The sequence below is a fragment of the Rhinatrema bivittatum genome, chromosome 11 (assembly GCF_901001135.1).
Source record: "Rhinatrema bivittatum chromosome 11, aRhiBiv1.1, whole genome shotgun sequence".
Taxonomy (NCBI): Eukaryota; Metazoa; Chordata; class Amphibia; order Gymnophiona; family Rhinatrematidae; genus Rhinatrema; species Rhinatrema bivittatum.
The window spans coordinates 96,852,549-96,871,136 of NC_042625.1; the positions used below are offsets into that span (position 1 = coordinate 96,852,549).

The window sequence follows — 18,588 nt, forward strand, 5'->3', positions numbered from 1 at the left end:
GGAAAAAATGAGCTTGTCAGATTACTGCCGGTGTTTTTTATGGTAACCTTGAAATAGAAAGTTGTAAACCTGACAGATATTCTATCAAGGGTTTCAAAGCCCTTGTCTTTTCCTGAAATATCTTACAGTGATACGCCAGTCTGAACACAGCTTGTTAACAGATCTGGCTGGCACACGCAGCAGGGACTTCTGGGAATTAGCACCGTAGGCCGGCCTTCAGCCTGCCATTCTCCTTCCCTCACACACACTCCAGCTAACTATTCTGCATTATCAGGAATACAAATACACATTTATTTTACATTAAAAGGAGAACATGATACTGATTGCAGCTTAAGTAGATGATGGTAGAAAAGGACCGATCTATCCTTCCAGTCTGCCCAGTTATTCTAATCCACTTAGCTAAGGATATATCCCAGCTTCAGTCATACAAACAGAGGCACTGGTGTGGCTTTTTATTTGTGCACATGCAAGATGTGAAGATAAAGTTAAGCAAAACTCCTGATGCCTCTTTGAGTTTCTGTGGCTGTCACTGCTGCTGTTCTCTGCCCATCCCCAAGGCTGGGCCTAGTTTGTCTCTTGCTTAAGCTGACCCTTGGTATATGGTATTGCTGTGCGTTTCGTGTTCATTGCTTTTTTTTATTTTTACTATATCAGTACATCTATAATGTATGCATTTATTGTAAACTGCTTATTATCTTGGTCAAGGTGGAATAAAAATGATTTTAAATAAAGTAAATATCAGTGAAAATTAACACTTATTTCAGTTTCTCATCACATGAAGTAAACTTTTAAAAAGCTGGCACATTTCAACTCATAGGCAAAAGCTAAGATGGCTAATATTCAGTCACTGGCTGGAATGCAATGTTAGCTGGATAAATGAATACAGCCGGCTATCTTACAGAGAGCCAGATAAGTATATCCAGCCATATTTAGGACTATTGTATGGCAAAGCCAGTTAGCCAGATAAGTTATCTGGATAATTCTAGGTATCTGAGTAAACTAGCTAACTTAATTCCACTTTGGAATGCCCTGCATGATATGGCTAAGTTTTAGATAAGTTATCCATCTAAAACTTAGCTGGATAAATGGGAGAAATATTCAAAAGTTGGCATGTAGCAGGATAATTTGCAAGTTATTTGTTTAAATGATGCTGAATGTTGACTTCTATTTTTTCATGTTTTGCTGGAGATAGAAACTTATTGTATAATATTTCATTACTTTATGTAAGTTTTTGGTGAGAGGATCACAAATAGTAGTGATAGGGATTCATTGAGAGTTAACGGTGTTCTGACTGTGATCCATCAAAGTAAAGTGGGCTGAGTGGAATTCAGTGTTCTTGGAGAGATGGACTGTGTTGGGCTCTTCCAGTGACCCTGGCATCCTCCCAGTGTGTACGCAGGAGCGGAGGAGGGAATACCATCAGGACCTTTGACAAGTTGCATGATGAGAGCAAACTCGCATGAGTAAAGACCACAGAAACAAATCCTCTCTTGACATTTTCATTCTCCCTTCTCTCACAGGCACACTCAGGTGATATGGGAAATACCTATAGTACCTGAATGTAGTCCACTTTGAAGTGCTTAAAAAAAAAAGTGGAATCTAAAAAATAAATAAATAAATAATATGGGAGCGCCATTTACTGTACAATAAAAACTGCCCATGAAATGCACAACTGGGCCATTCCTTGCTTGTCTAGATGGGTAAATCCCATCATACTCTGCCTCTTTCTATGTGTTAGGAGACTGTTTGGTTGTTACATCAGGATACACTCTTTAGCTGCTGGTAGGATACCTTTATCACAGGAATAAGATACATGCAGACCCGTTAGCTATTGTTGGATTATTTGGCATATAGCACAGTGCTTTATATCTCTCCTTTCCAAGGTTATTTTGCATTTCTGCCCATCTTGTGTCCATATATAGTTATTTTTGGAAGCTTTTCACCTGATTGTTTTGGCCACAGTTGTATATAGTGTGTGGCCAGTCCTTCATCCGAGTGCTGCAGGTGCTTTATTGCCACACTATTAGGCCACGTTCAGAGTAAATGTTTAACTCTGAGTGCAGTTAATCACTTAATGCACCTCCTCGATAAGCAGCTGCTGGCCATTGTGGGCAAATGTGTGAGGCTTGCAGCCATTACTGCATGTGATTCTCATGTGGCTATTCCTACCATGTGCTAGTAAAGAATTCGCTTCCCCCAGTTTGTGCCCTTCGTGGACTGTTTTAATTTTCTGCTGTACATTCACACATGGAAAAGATACGATGCTGGCTGTAGTTTAAAAATGGAACGTGCTTGTTCTAATCGTTCTTGGCTCTGTGTCTTGCCTTCCTGTAGGTAATCTGGGGATGGATTGTGGAGCAAGAAAGATGTCGGGCTTCCAGTACTGACACCATGAAAGGATATCATGGCGAACGCAGCCAATCACAGCATTCCACAGGGCATCCTTGTCGCTGCATCCCTGAAGACTGTAACAGACCTTTGGACAACGTGCATCACCATAGCCAGGATCCTCGGCCAACCTATCGCTTCAGCCCCACCAAGTCTTGTTCTATGGACCATCATTATTATTCTTCTAGGAATAGTGGAATCCCCCCTGAGTGCCCAGGTGGGCCAATGAGCATGCCCGAGCCACTGTCCGCCAGCAGCAGCACTTTCCCCAGAATGCACCACAACCAGCAGCAGTACGACTCATGTGATGAATGTATGGCAGCAGCAGCCCATACGTCCAGCAAAATCAACCGCCTGCCCCCCAACCTACTGGACCAGTTTGAAAAGCAACTCCCTCTTCACCATGATGGGTTCCATACCTTGCAGTACCAGAGGACCACTGCCTCCGAGCAGCGGAGCGAGAGCCCCAGCAGAATTCGGCACCTGGTCCATTCTGTCCAAAAACTCTTTGCCAAGTCTCATTCCTTGGAGGCCCCCACGAAAAGGGAATACAATGGCACCAGACTGGAGGCCCGAGGCAGTGATGGATACCATCACCATCACCACCCGTCCAAGCACAGCAAGAGGAGCAAAAGCAAAGACCGGAAAGTGGTTTCCAAGCACAGGGCCAAGATAACAGGATGGTGGAGCTCTGACGACAATCTGGATAGTGACAGCAGCTTCATGATCTCGGGCAGACACGCAATGGACCAGAGCACCCAGTACTGTGTGGACACCCCTGAAAGTGCCTTCAGAGACTTAACCTTGAAGAGTTTGAAGGGCGGCGGGGAGGGGAAGTGCTTGGCCTGTGCGGGAATGTCACTGTCACTGGACGGGCAGACTCTTAAGAGAAGCGCATGGCACACCATGACTGTAAGCCAGGCCAGGGAAGCTTATCCAGGCTCAGGAAACCAGGACAAGGTGCTGATGCTCCAGGAGGCGAAGGCCAAAGAGCGAGCTTATCACTACCTTCAGGTAAGGCAAGAAATGACTGCCCTGACTGCTTCCTGTCTTGGAAAGTCTGCAGGGGTGGTAGAGCTCTCACAAACTGGTTTCAAAACCCGTGAAACTGCAAAGCAGATGATGGTCTTCCATCCTTCTGGAATGCAGTTAAGACTGGATCTGAATCCAGTTTCATTGGGAAGGAGCTCCACCTTTTCACTTATAACAGACGTGGGGTGTCCGAAAGCATTAAAAGCTGGAGTTTCATGACACTAAGAACTTGCAAACAGGGTCTTGCATTGGATCCCATTTTGTCTCTGGCTTGAACTTTCTGCTGCTCTTAGATCTGACCTGGGACTTTTTGGCAGATCTCTTGCCTTCTCATGTGCAAAGAGCATGTAAGAGGGATGGATTTTGTCCATGGGTTCTCAGACTCTGTTTCCACAGCAATCACAGCAGCCAGATGCCATATCCTGCTATAACAGAGAAAGAGTTGGACCTGGGGCTGAAGTCGGAGGAGGATTTTAGGGATAAAATAAGAACAGAACTATGAGGAGGGGTAAAGAGGGAGATATAAGAGGAGAAGGGAGCAGGTGCTAGAGGCCTCAGTCTTCCATAGGCAGGAAATGATCATTATGGGGAAAGTGAAGGGATAGGCATATTTCAGACAGACATACAACTGTTCTAAAATAAAACATTATTTAAGCCTTTTCCAACTTTGTTGTACTTCATTTTTATGGCTTATGCAGGAGTAAAGCTTCCTGCATACGTTTTGTCTACACAGGCCCCTGCTCTCTCTGCTTGCAAAATCAAATTTACATTATGAATATATTCAACAAAACTTCATCGCTAAGCTTTAGCTATAAATAGTGGTGGAACAGGTTGTTGCTTAACCAACGATATCATAGTTTGTTTTTTGTAAACACTCTGTCGTCATCCATGGGGAACTATTGATAGCGAGGAATAAGGTCCATTCTCAAAATTAAAATAGGTGTGCTGGCTTTCCATTGGCTTACAGAAAGAGGTAGGTAGGGATGCAAATGATAGTTCTTTAGTTAAATGCCATTGCAAAAAAATCTAGAGCTTAATTGTATTTTAGGATGTGTAATCACTATAAAAAATATGTTATGTAAAATGGGCTTAGTGGATGAAGTGATATGAGAGATTTCCCAGTATCCTGTTCACTGGAGGCTCTGCACCAGCTTCACCCAAACGTCTTTTTTGGATCATTAAAACCTGACAACATAAGCCTGATGTAGCCTCTAACACCAGATGTCAGCTCTTCCCACATGATTTCAGGGTCATGCACCCCATCAGTGACCTTGGGATGTCCCTCAGAGTCTCTTAAACTGGTGTAGTATTTGCAGAGGACTGATTTCTGGGCCTTTGGATTAATATTAAATTATTATATAATGTTTCTTTTGTTTTTTTATTTACGTTGGTTCCACTTAAAGAACTTGGAGAACATTGCAGAGCCAGCATAAAATGCAACCAGAGCCTCCCGGTGGTGCAGCAATAACGCTGTGTGCTCCCATGCAGAGGATCCCATGAACGTGTGAGGCTGTGAGACTCCTGGCCTTCACTGTGATGTCGGGCCCACATGAGGGAAAAGGGTAAAACACCCAGACAGCTGAGAATGAGGGTTCATGGTACCAACGCCCAGCATGAGAGCAGAAGTATCCACACCCCACACCACCTAGAAAGAGTCTAATCCAGCCATGTTCACAGCTTTCAGACATTTTTTGTCTGCCAGTTTTCTATTACTCTCTTTTATTGTGTTTGTGTGTCTGTGTGTGTGTGTGTGTGTGTGTGTGTATATATATATATATATATATATATACACACACACACACATACACCTCTTTCTTAACAAAAAACCCCCACGTGGTTTACAAAATTAAAAACAACAAAAGTACAATATATATATATATATATATATATATATATATATATATAAACACATAAATCCCTTGAGGCACTCAGTTTCTATCCCCACCTTCACTGGGAAAACAGCTACTTCCCTTACACTCTAAATGCTACACATCAAAGTCTCCATCCCAAAACCACATAAAATACTCTCGCAATTGAAGGACATCCTATACAATTTACAACACCCAACAAATAAAGCCAATAAATACACTCCCACAACATAAAAACGTAACAATCAGTAGCTTAACAACAAAATCCCAGGGATCCTGGCCATGACTGAAGGAGCTCCCAAGGGGTCAACCCCACTCTGGGGGAGTCCTCAGCTAAATGTTGGGGCTTAATGCCATCATTGGGGGGCTGGCACCTGCACAGGGACAGAACAACGGCAAAGCGGTAAAACCAGATCGATATAGAAACATAGTAATGATGGCAGAGAAAGAGCAATTGCCCAATCCAGTTTGGCCAGATTGAAACTCTGCTACTCTTCCACCTTGGACAGATAAGCACATAAATTCCCACTGCCCAAACCAAGTCCCTCCCCACCCATCCTCTCAACCCTGGTCTCCCACCACCCTCCACTTCTGTCCTTCTGCCAGGTACCCCTCACCTGCTCTTTACCTCCATCTTATGTGCCAGTCCCAAGTGTTTCTAAATTCCTTCTTGCTTGGGTTGCCGTCTCTTCTGCCAGAAGGGTTTTCCAGGCCTCAACCACTGTTCGTATATAAAAAAAAACTGTTTTCTGATATTTCCTCTAAGCTTTTCTCCTTGCAACTTCATATCTGAACCCTTGCCCTTAAACTAATTCTTCTATGGAAGCTTTGTCAGATATTTGAACTTTTCTATCGTTTATCTTCCAGCAAGAACATTTTGAACAGCTTAAGGCTTTTGTTGTAAGTTTGTGCCCCAGACTTGCATCATTCTAGCAGTCTTTCTCCATCCTCTCTATCAGGCCAATTCATTAAAAGGTGCGGGAGAGCCGGCGCTCCATGTTGAGCGCCAGCTCTTCCGACGCGCGCCCAAGCACCTCTCCTGGGCGAGCGGTTTTGTATTTAAATTAGAGCCTGTGCTAATAAGGAGGCCCTAGGGACAATAGTGCGGAAGTGGCAGCTGTCAGTGGGTCCGACAACAGACACTTAATTTTACCGGTGTCGGTTCTCAAACCCACTGACAGCCATGGGTTCAGAAAATGGACGCCGGCAAAACTGAGTGTCCCTTTTGGAACCCGCCGACCAGCGGGCAGAATTTTTTTTTTTGATTTTTTTATTTTTGGGGCTCAGATTTAATATCGCTATGATATTAAGCAGGAGGGTGTACAGAAAAGCAGTTTTTTCTGCTTTTCTGTACACTTTCCCGGTGCTTTCTATGGTTAACACCTTCCTTTGGGCAGGCGTAAATTTCTGAAAGTAAAATGTGCGGCTTGGCCGCACATTTTACTTTCAGTATTCCGGGCGACTAATAGGCTCATCAACGTGCATTTGCATGTGATGAGCACTATTAGTTTTCGCGAGGTTGGCCATGCGTTTTCAAGGCGCTATTACCCCTTCCAGCCAAGCGCACTGTACTGTATCAGCCTGTCAGTCCCTAGGAAGGTGCAGTATTCAAGGCAATGCCTTTGAGAACCAGTCTTACTTACTGTTTCCTACCTAGAAACACAGTACATAGAGACAGATGCTACCAAGCAAATTGTTTGCTTTCTCAGTTACTTTATTAAATTGACGGGCTACCTTAGGGTCAACTTCTTTTTAATTAAAGTTTTGTACTGTGAAGTTGGCTGGTAGTTAATGAGCACTGAACAGGAATTATGGCTAATTGTGGGATGCTGGGGCTGAAGAGATTGGTAGAAAGCGGTTCCAATTGTTTCGTTTAGTTTTGTGTATGTTTATTATTTGGTGCTTTTGATGATGTTGGACCCTGCTCTGGGCAGGTTGTTGTAGGTGTGGTGCTAAATAAACACTCATTTCCTTTAGCTTGCAATTTAAAGAGCTTGACCGTCTTGAGTTTGACTCACATATGTTCTACTGGTGCTTCTTTCTGTATGTGGCTTGCAAATCTTGCCTGGTCATTTTCAGGATCCCAGCCCATGTTCTGAGAACTGCCAAGGTACAGTCCATCCTGCCTTTAATATGGCGGCAGCCCCAGGAGTAAAGGAGCATGCACCTTGCATGTGTGAGAGAGAAGCCTGCTGTGCCCCAGCCAGCATCTAATAGCTCTTTCCACCCTCCTCCAGCCCTCCAGACCCCCCCCCCCCCCGAAAGAAAGAAGCCATCTACGCTGTGCCTGTCTGATGCCTTTCACTTCAAAGGCGCTGCAGTCAGGGAAGTCTTTAATTGCAGCTTTGCATTTGCGTGGGTGGCATTCTTCATTAACTTGAGCTGTCACAGAAATTAAACAGCAATAAAAAAGATGCTTCTCTTACACTGTGAAGAATGCAAATGATGGGAAAGTATTCCAGCACTACGATGGGCTTTCTGTCAGATTAGGCTGATCCAGTCCTGGTTTCACCATGGATTTGGGAATCAGAAATACAAGTTTTGCATGCAATGGAGTAAAAGCAGGACTGGATCAGCCAGTAAATGGAGCTAGCCTTATATAAGAAAAGCTCTTTCTATTTAAAGAGCCAGTGAAATACCACAGTAGAATAAAATGGTGCTGGCCTCAGGTCTCACTGGCACCTGTTACAAATGGACACCCGGTGGGCTCAATCCTTCTTAGCCCGGGGTTTGGAGCGGCAGTGGGAAAGGGACCAGGGCAGACCCCAACATTTTGTTCTAAATATTCAAAGAAAAGAAAAAAAAACCAGAATGAAATGGAATGTAAAAAATGTTCAGTGCACATCCCTAGTGGGGACCGACTGAAAGATCTCAACTTGTAACCCTGGTGGAAAGGAGGGAATGGGGAGATGGGAGAGAGACCTCGGAGTAATTAATTTTGTTACATTCTTTCACTCTGCCTTTTTCAGCAGATTGGAAGAATATAACAGCTGCTTACATTGTTCAAACATAAAACAAACAACAATTATAGCACAACAGTATAAAACAATCACCATAAATACCTCCAAGGAATAAATGCACAGGAGGCTCTGGAAGGGTGAAAGTAATCACAGGAAACATTTCTTTACAGAGAAGGGTGGCGGATGCATAGAACGGCCTCCCAGGGGGGAGGTGCTGGAGGCAAAAAACAGGGTCTGAAATCAAGAAAGCCCGGGATAAACACAGGGCAAAAAAGGGACCAAGTGGATGGCTCAGATGCTCTATTTCTGCTGTCATGTTCTATAGTTCCACTGTTGTTTTGCAATTTCTCACTTTGGAGTTTAAACGTTTCAGTGCTTTCTGCCAGTCTCTAATATTTTCTGTTGGCAGCCATCAACCAAGTGTTGATTTGAATATCTGTTTAGAGCACCTACCTATGCCTCATTTTCACTGTTCTGGGGACTGTTCCCTACTGAAATAAAACCACATACAAATGTTGAGAAATAGACAAAATTTGCAAGCTTGGGTAATAAATATGTTCTCCAACTCAGCAGCCTCTGCAGGGACACATAATTTCACGCATAGGCAAAAAACATCAAAAACATATCGTGCATCCTTTGAAAAGGCAGGCTAAAATGAAACTTATTATTATATTATTTAATTACCTCTCTTCTTATCTTGTTTTCCATAATGCCTGTCCATCTGGTTGACCCTAACAACGGCCAGAGAAGTGGAGAAATGATATGAAAGCAAATGTTATGCCACTGATGCAGTAATCTGTTGATGTCCTTTTGTTTGCAAGCTGACCCTGGTTCAGTTTTAATTAAATAATCAATAATCTGCAGTAAGCCATGAGGGGGAAAGGTCCAATCTAAATAAGCATCTCTGCAGCACTTGGTCTCAGACAAACTGGATGTGGCTGACCGGAGGGTCTTCCGGATCTGCTTCTGTTTTAGGTAAATGACGGGGAGGAATTCTGAGCGGAAAGAGAATGACACAAAAGTGTGATTAAATAGTCAATTCTTAAAAGTACACCTCTGCAGATAATGTATTTAAAGAGAATTTCTATGTAATTGGATCTTGATGAGATTATTTAATGAAACCGCTCTGTGCACTGCATGAAGAATTAATGTTTCACTGCAGTGTTACATGCTCCACATTCCTAAAATTCCAAATCCCCCTCCCAGGGAACTTTTGAGCCAGAAATAGACTGTTCCCTGGTGTCTGCTTCCAGACACCCCAAATAAATGAACCATTTCACCTGGCTGTTGCTTAATGAGGAGACAGACAGAGGATGAGTTAAAGGCCTTCCCTCCTGCCTCAGTTTCTGAGTCTGAAATTCGGATGTTCAGAAGAATTGCTGATTGGCACTGCTTTCCATGAGACCACAGACTGCAGAGCTAAATTTAAGCAATTTAATTAAGAGGAAGGCATTTGGGTTTATAGACCTTTTCCTGCTATGGTAGCTGTAAACCAAAACAACTGCTTTAACTCCAGTGCCAGACACCCGCCACGCATGGAGCAGCGAGCTTAGCCTAACACTGCGGACCTGTGCCAGCACCGTGCAGACCAACCTCATTGCCTGGCTCTGGGGAGCTCCTCGCCTCCTTCCCCGGTTGCAGTGGCGCAGTTCTCCCTCCCCTGCACCTCACAGTGTCCTGCAGAGCTCCTTGCCCGTCCACAGAGACGGAGGACTGGGCACCTGAGCTAAGCGCTCCACAAAGTGCGCGGAGCTGAGCAAGGCCTGAGTGTTCGGGAGAGGCGATTAAGAAAGCAAGCTAAGTAAGTGCAATCATTTGCACGTTCTTTCTCTCTGGGAATATGGTGTCTCCGTTCTCTCCCTGCAGCAGTCTCCTCTAGTTACTGGGAGTAGTCTCCCTCTGCTGGGCACCTTCACCACCTCCCAGTCAGCTCCAGTGCTCGCTCGTCTCACACCAGCTGCCACAAATTGGAAAAATGTAAATTACCTGTTTCCTAATGATCTAATCAACATTTTACCTTCACCTTCATCGGGGCATTCTGGGCCTCTTCCAGGTGTTGGATCAGTCAGCAGTTTTTAGTGTCAGAGTTGTCTAGACTGAGAGGGAGCGGGGGGTGCAGGTTTTCGGCCCTTTCTCTGGCCTTCCCGGGCCCGGATACCGTGCAGGGAGAGTCCTGCCCATCTGCCTGCTCCTGTCCCCAGATCTCCCGGAGTTTTGCATGGCCTTCTTTCCGGATCACTCTGAAAGCAGGTAAAATCCAGGAATGGCTCTCTTTCCTGTAAAGGGCACCCACCAATTTGAGTGGAGGGAAAGGAAATGCCTTATTTCCGACCCAGGTTGAATCTACAAAGCCTTCCCTACTGCGTGACTGCCCCTCATTGCTTGCTGTGCCATAGTTTAATTGAGGGATAGATTAGAAGCTTCCTCCCCTCCTGCCGCCACTGGGAGGCAAGTCCCTTCCACCGAACCGTTTGCAACAGCCTGCTCTCCGAGGATGAGGAGGGGGTTCAGCGAGGAAGGCAGGATGCAGCAGCCCTTTCCCGGCCTGCAGAAAACCAGTGGCCCCAGAGGATGGCCCAGCCCTGGAGCCGGACTTCAGCATGCACGAAGGAAAGGCTCCTCTAGTTACTTGTGCTGAAAGTCCCCGGAGAATTCATCCGGCCGGGCAGATGAATAATAATAATAAACAGCTCCAACCCCAGAACGGACATTCAGCCCGGCTTTTGAACTTGTTTCCTTTTCCCTTCTGCCCGGCTACCATTTCACTAAGAAAATTGCCACTGGTCAAGCCGTCCTCCAGATGCACCACTCCATGGTGCTACACCCAGGGAGCCAGGCTCTTCCTACCTTTGAAGATGTGCATAGAGTCCCCTGGAACAAGGGAACGCTGGGCCAGATGAGCCCAAGGCTTTTCCCAATGAAAAGCTCGGTACATGGGGACCTCGGTGTCTAAGAGGCTCAACCTCAAGCCACAATGTGAAATGAGCATTTCCAGATGGGAATGCCCCTCTCTCTATATTACTCCAGTCATACTTCCAACACGAGAGAGAAATAAAACTGTGAGCAAGAGAAGGTCCCCTTATTATGCAGGTACTGCAGGTTACCCCATGCCCAACACCTGAACACAGCAGCGGATGAGGGGCAAACCTTGTCGAGGCTTTGCCATTGGTCTCAGCAGCAGCTAAGCTTGGCTCTTGTGACAAGCTGTGAGAGCCTCTATTCACTGCATGCATATGGAGGGAATGACAGGCTATGTTTGGGGGTAAATTTTAAAAGCCCTGCGCGTATAAATCCAGCCGGATTTACGTACGCAGGGGACTTGCGCGCCTATGTTGCATAGGCGCGCCGGCGCGAGCAAAGCCCCAGGAAGCGCGTAAGTCCTGGGGCTTTGCTTGGGGGGGCATGTCGGGGGCAGCGTGGCATTTGGGGGCATTCCGGGGGCGGGGCCGTGGGCATGGTGCCGGCCCGGGGGCATTCCGGGGGCAGGCATAACGTTTTCGACAAAGGTGGGGGGGGGGTTTAGTTAGGGATGGGGGGTGGGTTAGATAGGGGAAGGGAGGGGAAGCCGGGGGGAGCCGGAAAAAAAGTTCCCTTCAAGGCCGATTTTGGAGCTGCCTCGGAGGGAACGGAGGCAGGCTGCTCGGCTCGGCACGCGCAGGTTGCACAATTGTGCACCCCCATTGCGCGCGCCGACCCCGGAGTTTATAACATGCGTGTGGCAGCGCGCGTATGCTATAAAATCGGGCGTAGATTTGTTCGCGCCGGGTTGCGTGAACGAATCTACGCCCGCGCGAATGTTTTAAGATCTGCCCCTTTGTGTCCAGCATCTCAGGTTCTTAATGCAGGGCATCACATCAACGTTTACACCTTAGAAACCAAAACCTAATTCTGGGTGTGCGATGCCGAAGCCTTCCTTTGAGTTTAGATGTTGAGCTTTTTAGGGGAAACCAGCTCTGGGGTACATTCCGCTAAGTTGCCTCGTAGCAGAGATACACAGGGGCTTTTGTGCTTTTTGTGACCCTTTAATGAATTTTTAAAGAGAAGCTAGCCTGGTAGTTTCACATTGAAAATTCACTAAGGCTGTGCCCCTGTAATGAGGTGAACTTTCAAAAATTATACTTGTAAAAAAAAGGTCCCGTGCATGTGTAGAATGGTTCATGAGCAAGGAAAGGCTATTTTTAAAAACTGCAACATAGGCACATAAATCAAGGACCATGAGTACATTTGCATGTATGAAAAAGGGGTGGGCCAGAGGCATTACAGGGAGGGGCCAACATCTGCCAAAGTGACACATGTACATCTTTTACTCCTGTATCTCTACTCCTGCTTCATATTACATAAGAACATAAGAACATGCCATACTGGGTCAGACCAAGGGTCCATCAAAGCCCAGCATCCTGTTTCCAACAGTGACCAATCCAAGTCACAAGTACCTGGAAAGTACCCAAAAACTAAGTCTATTCCATGCTACTGTTGCTTATTAATTAGGAGTAAGTGATCGTTAACATCTTACAAGTGAAAAAAGGACAGGCTGGGGAGCCTGGGTGACATGGGGGCACTTCAGGCTGAAGAGTTCTCATGAGCTGCAGATGGAATGGGCGAGCTGGTGGACTAATTGGTAAAACTGATAATTTCATTGCTGTGTGCAGGCTGTAAAATCCCCTGATTTATGCAGGTACATGCTGATTTATGGGGGAAAATGCATCCAAGTAATGCAAGTAAAATCTATTGGTGCAGCCCTTCAAAACTCAAAGTACAATTACCTGGGTGTATCTTTTGTGCACACTTATCTAGCTAATTTCTGACTTATCTAGCTAAGAGGTGCCTTTGCCACTACTTAGACTGACAAATGTGAACTTATCCGGCTAAATGGTGCTTTTATTTAGACTTTAGTGAAAAAGTGCTACTTAGATGAACAAGTACCGCTTTTCAGACTTCTCCAGCTAATTGGCGCTACTTTGCCGCATAAATCAGAACTTGTCCGGATAAGTGATGTTACTTTTCCAGATAAGCCAGACTTGCATGGCTCTTGGTTTTTACGGATGTAAGCATGTTTGCACGCATATGTACTCATATTTTATAACCTGTGCATATCATTTGCATGCAGGCTATAAAATGCAGTAGTAAATTACCGTGCGCCCAAATGCATTTATTTATTTATTTATTTATTTATTTATTTATTTATCTATTTAACATTTTTTATATACCGAGGTTCTGGTAACAATGTTACCAATCACTTCAGTTTACATATAACTTTGGGATGACATAACACAGGGTACATGTGAGCAGTTTTCCACGTTATTCCCCCCTATCTGTGGCTTGTGAAAAATCTGGAGGCTTTGCCAGCCCCAGCTCACCTCCTGAAACATCAACTTGTTGAGTCACTCTAGGCAAGGCATTTTTAAACCCTTTGGTCTAGTTGGCTCACTCCTTAATTAAGCGGTTAGATCATTCTGAGAGTTGCCCGCCACGTGTGTTTGCAAATCAGTTCCTTGCATCCAATTTTAGGGACATTTTAGCTCTCTCTGAAATAAAAAAAAACCAGACCTTCCCACTGATTTTTACTAAAGAGCTGGCAATAGGGACACAGCAATTTGCAAAGTGAATGTGCTTCTGTTCCAGAGCGAATCCGTCTTCTGCTGCTGGGAAGAAAGCTGACGCGTTTCTGTGCAGAGCCAGGAATTCATACAAATCCGCTCACTTACAAGCTGGCCCATTAATGACTAACCGTCTCTGGTCCATCAGCACGGTGCCAGCAGGGCGCGCAGAATCTGCAGGGCGCCGCTTGCTTGGCAGAAGTGAATTCTTCTCCTCCCTCACGGGTTCCGTGAATGGCTGCTTTTACACCATTTTCTGCTCAGGAATGGGCAGTTCTCCCCTGCACTGCCTCTGCCAGGCTTTGCTCACTCTTCGCTCTGTGTGTGTCTCCCACTCTGTTCACCGTTGCCAAGGCAATGCCTGTAGTTGCCTGTGAAACCTTTCCCTATCTCTTGCTTCCTCCTTCCACATCATCCCCTGCAGATAGACCTAGGGTTATCAACTGGCTCCAGAGTTTTAGGACAGATCGATCCAGGCCTGGTTTTCCCTATTTCATGCTGGGATTTGTAGTTCTGATTTTCCCATTACAGGCTGTGGGGAAAAAAAAAAAAAAAGGGGGCAAGACATGTCCATAGAGACTGTGGGGTAGGACCAGGACTGAATTGGTCTGAAGTCATCTAGCAACCCTAGCCCAGGGCTGTAATGCACTTTTTTTTAGGACTCCCAAATACAACAATAAGACCACTTCAAATTCAACAAAACACAGCAGCAAGAATACTAACTGGAAAAAGAAGAAGAGACCCTATAACTGAAACTTCACTGGCTACCCATAGAACAAAGAATAAAATACAAAGCACTATGCACCATACATTAACTAATACATGATGAGAAATCGGACTGGCTAAACACTGCACTACGGGTACACGTACCACACAGGAACCTTCGTTCAGCAAACAAAGCTCTCTTAACCATTCCCTCAGTCAAGACAGCGAGACTAACCCAGGTAAGAGAGGGCATTGCCTTTAGCAGGACCCACACTCTGGAACACAATGCCTTTGGAGATCAGATTACAGAGAGACCCCAAAACATTCAAGAGAAGTCTAAAGACATGGCTTCTTAAACAAGCCTTTTATAAAGAGACCAGAGAACAGAAAATACACTGGAATAAACAGAAGAGCACCGGCACACAGCACTATTCTCATAAATGTGCATTACAATATTTTAACATATTGAGTACACAATGAATGTAATAAGATAACACAGTAAATGTGATTTTTTTTTACCTGAAAAAGTACCTTCTAGGTACACCTGGCCAGAACCTACATCACTAAACATTTGTACGTATTTTTATGATTTAATGTAACCAAAACTTAATGGCACCTGTGAGAATGTACTACAGTACGCTTACTCCAAACTTATGTGCCTACATGTAAGCCGTTGCAATGGTATATAACTTAGCGACGGTATAGAAAAGACTTTAAATAAATAAATAGGTGAACCTATTGCAGCTCCAGCTGTGAAAAGCAAGAGGGGGCACATCGAGTGAAGCGGCATTATCTTTATTTCGAGCTTTTATCTTTATCTTTCGTTAAAATGTATTAATCTCCTAAATAAACCGGTTTGATATGCTTGCATGAAAACTTCGGTATATAAAAAATTATAAATAAAACTAGGCAATGTTCAAAATAAAATATACATAAAATATTATAAACACATAAAATAAATCATTCAACAAAACAAAGACCTACATAAGCTGAATGGGGAATGCTTGCAGTGGTACAATGGCCTAATAAAAAGCCTGCTTAAACAACGTTTTTAACAGGGTCTTAAAAGCTTTTAGACTGTCAGCTAGACGCAGTTCACCTGGTAAGGAATGCCATAACATGGGGGCCACAACAGAGCAAGAGCTGTTCCTAGTGGTACATACTCTGGCAGGGACTGGAGAGGGTACGTTGAGTAAAGCTCGTTGTGAATAGTGCAGTTGTCATGTTGGATAATAAAGATGTAATAATGCATTGCACCGTGGAGAGACGGAGTCTGAAATCAGTTTATAGGTAGCCAATGTAGATCTATCAATACTGGGGTGATATGCTCATGTCTTCTACTGCCAGAGATAAGACGAGCAGCAGCATTAAGTAATAATTGCAGAAGTCTTAAAGTTATGATGGGTAGTTCCAAAAGCATAGAGTTGCAATAGTCAACAAGAGGGAGGACTGAAGTTTGGACTACAGTCCTGAAATTGGATTTGACCAAAAAGTATTTAAGACCACACAGAACTCAAGAGTTTTAGAAACCAGATCTCATAATATTACTACGCTGGTCATGACCAGTGAGAGTATTTACGATTATACTCGACAAGTTGAAGTCGATCAGAAAAGAAGGAATGAAATCAATTTAACACTGTTCCAGAAATGCCACACTCAATTAAGCAGTTAAGGAAGATGGAGTGGTCTAATGTGTCAAAGGTGCTGTGACATCTAAAGAAACTAAGATATAGGCATTACCTGAATCAAGGCCTTGTCTGATAATATCAATCAATGATAGAAGAAGGCGTTCAGCACCGAGAGACTTTCGAAATCTGTACTGAATGTGGATCAAATATTTCCTTGGATTCAATGAAATCATTTAATTGGATAAGAACAACATTTTCTATCAACTGAAATTGGCCTCTATAATGGTGTCATAATCCGCTATGTTGATGGGAGGAGCAATCAGATAGGAGTAGCAATCTGATGTATTCCGTAGGCGGAGTAGCAATCTGTTGTTATAGACTGCTGGAGATAGTAGTGGGTGGATCATTGGGCTGGTGGCAGATGACCACGCCCCCGGGGAAAGATCCCGAGAGGGACCACCGGCTAGGCTTAGAGTATAGAGACAGACACACACTAGTTCTTTTATTAAACAGGTCTTGAAACCACCAGAGGTGGCAGTAGTGAGCTGAAGTGCCCGGCAGGGCTGAAGTCCCTCAGATACTGGAACAGCGATCCCTGGATAGCTGAGCTGTTGAGAAACTGTAGACAGTGAGTAGGCAGGGTATGCAGAATTCATGAACAGAACTTAGATGACAACACTCGCATGTTGGTCTCAGGGAGCTCAGGAGCTGGAAAGGATAGGCCCTCGAGGAGCGAGTACCTGGTTCCAGGGAAAGCTCTGAGAGAGCGATGGTAACTCACAATGATGTAGACAGTGATGGCTTCCAGGTAGAAGAGAATCAGCAGATAGTCAGGAACGAGGGCCCTCGAGGAGCGAGTACCGGTTCCTGTCTGTAACCTGAAAAGTAAAGAGAGAGCGAGGCCCCCGAGGAGCGGGTACCTCTGGTAAGTCCGAGGAGGCAGAGAGACATAGGCAGGGTAACCTGAGTAAACCTTGTCCTAAGCCGTCCGTTGCTAACTCGGTTTGTCAGCGATATCAGAGACCTTTAAATATCGGAAGCGGATGACGTCATCTCAGGGGGACGCCCCTGAGGTTCGCGCTCTTGCTGGTACTTCACTCGGAACGTGTGCACACGCCCTAGGCTTCAGGCAACATGGCGGATCTGCAACGTCGAGCCAGTCCGGGGATGCCGGAGAGAGATGGCAGGGAGACGCCGCGGCAGCCAGCCGTCCTTCAGACCTGGAGGGAGTCGCCACAGAGGTAAAGAGGGAGGAGTGGAGACGTCGGGCAGCGACGGTCGCAACAAATGGTTAAGATCTGAGGCATCGAGACTGGGGGTTTTTTTTAGAAGAGGTTTGATCAAAGTTTTCTTCAAAGACTTTGAAAAATTCCCTTAGATAAGTAAGATTTACTAAGATCACAATGGAGGAAATTACAACATCTTTAATGCTCTTCAAGGTGTGCAATAAGATGGATTTAGCTTAGAAATGAGTAGATTCAGTTCTCTAGAGGAGGTAGATTCGAATTCACTCCATGAAACAAAGTGAGTAATTCATTAACCATGTAAAGCATAACTTGAAGGAGGCTGGGAATAGGTTTTAAGGCCAAAGTGCCTGGAATCAGCAGAGCACCTTCCTTTCTCCTTATTAAAGCCGCAGCTGTTGGCATAAGCAGCCAAGATAAATGTGGATGCCCAACAGGACACATGGAGGTGGGGACGTTCTGAGGCAAATAGCAAAAGTACCTTCAGCATCTTGTAATGCACATGACTGCATGTGACTCTGTTTGCAAATCACTCTGAAGCCAAAAAAATACTCAGCTTTTTATCACAGTGCTTGAAGCCTTCCAACCATTGTATGGAATTCCTTCCAGTGTATTCTATTGGCAGTAGTAAGTACATTCAAATCATAAATGAGAGACAATCAGCTCTGTGGTGTTTTCAGATCACGGCACCTTCTCCTGTTGGCCAATGAGCAGATAAAATGACTTTGGCTTACCTCCGTTTCCAGCTGTATGTGTCCGAACAGTTTGGCACATCCCAAATTGTGCTTACATCATTACAGAGTTTATTTCAGGCACGGGAACAAGTTAAATCTCCTGAAAGGTGATGAATAAAGCAAGGCAGTTCAGATGTTAAATAACAAAACTGTGTCTTTGACCCTTCTTAAGAACCAATTTATGGACTGAGGGCCATATTCAGACAGTCCAGATAATACAGTTAGCTGGATAAACTTATTTGGTAACTTGGGAGGCATATTCAAGAGTGCAGCTGCACTATTTTATATAGCCGGCTATCTTAAAGTTAGCCAACTAGCCTTAGGACAGCTCTTCAGCCCAACCAGACTTGGCCGACTAAATCAACTCCCAGTTACACCCCTAACTTATGCAGCTAAATGCTGGCTTCCTAACTTATTAGCCAGCAAGAATTT

The 18,588-nt window shown here is 44.8% G+C and overlaps 1 protein-coding gene across 3 annotated transcripts in view; it reads left to right on the forward strand.

Moving 5' to 3' along the window:
* Positions 1–18,588, forward strand: part of DLGAP3 (DLG associated protein 3) — a 214,235-nt gene that overhangs the window by 158,604 nt on the left and 37,043 nt on the right. For all 3 annotated transcript variants that reach the window (XM_029571884.1, XM_029571883.1, XM_029571885.1), the window contains one exon: positions 2,335–3,402. In XM_029571884.1, the coding sequence (XP_029427744.1) occupies positions 2,392–3,402 (1,011 nt within the window). In that variant the 5' untranslated portion in view covers positions 2,335–2,391. The remainder of the gene's footprint in view (positions 1–2,334; positions 3,403–18,588) is intronic.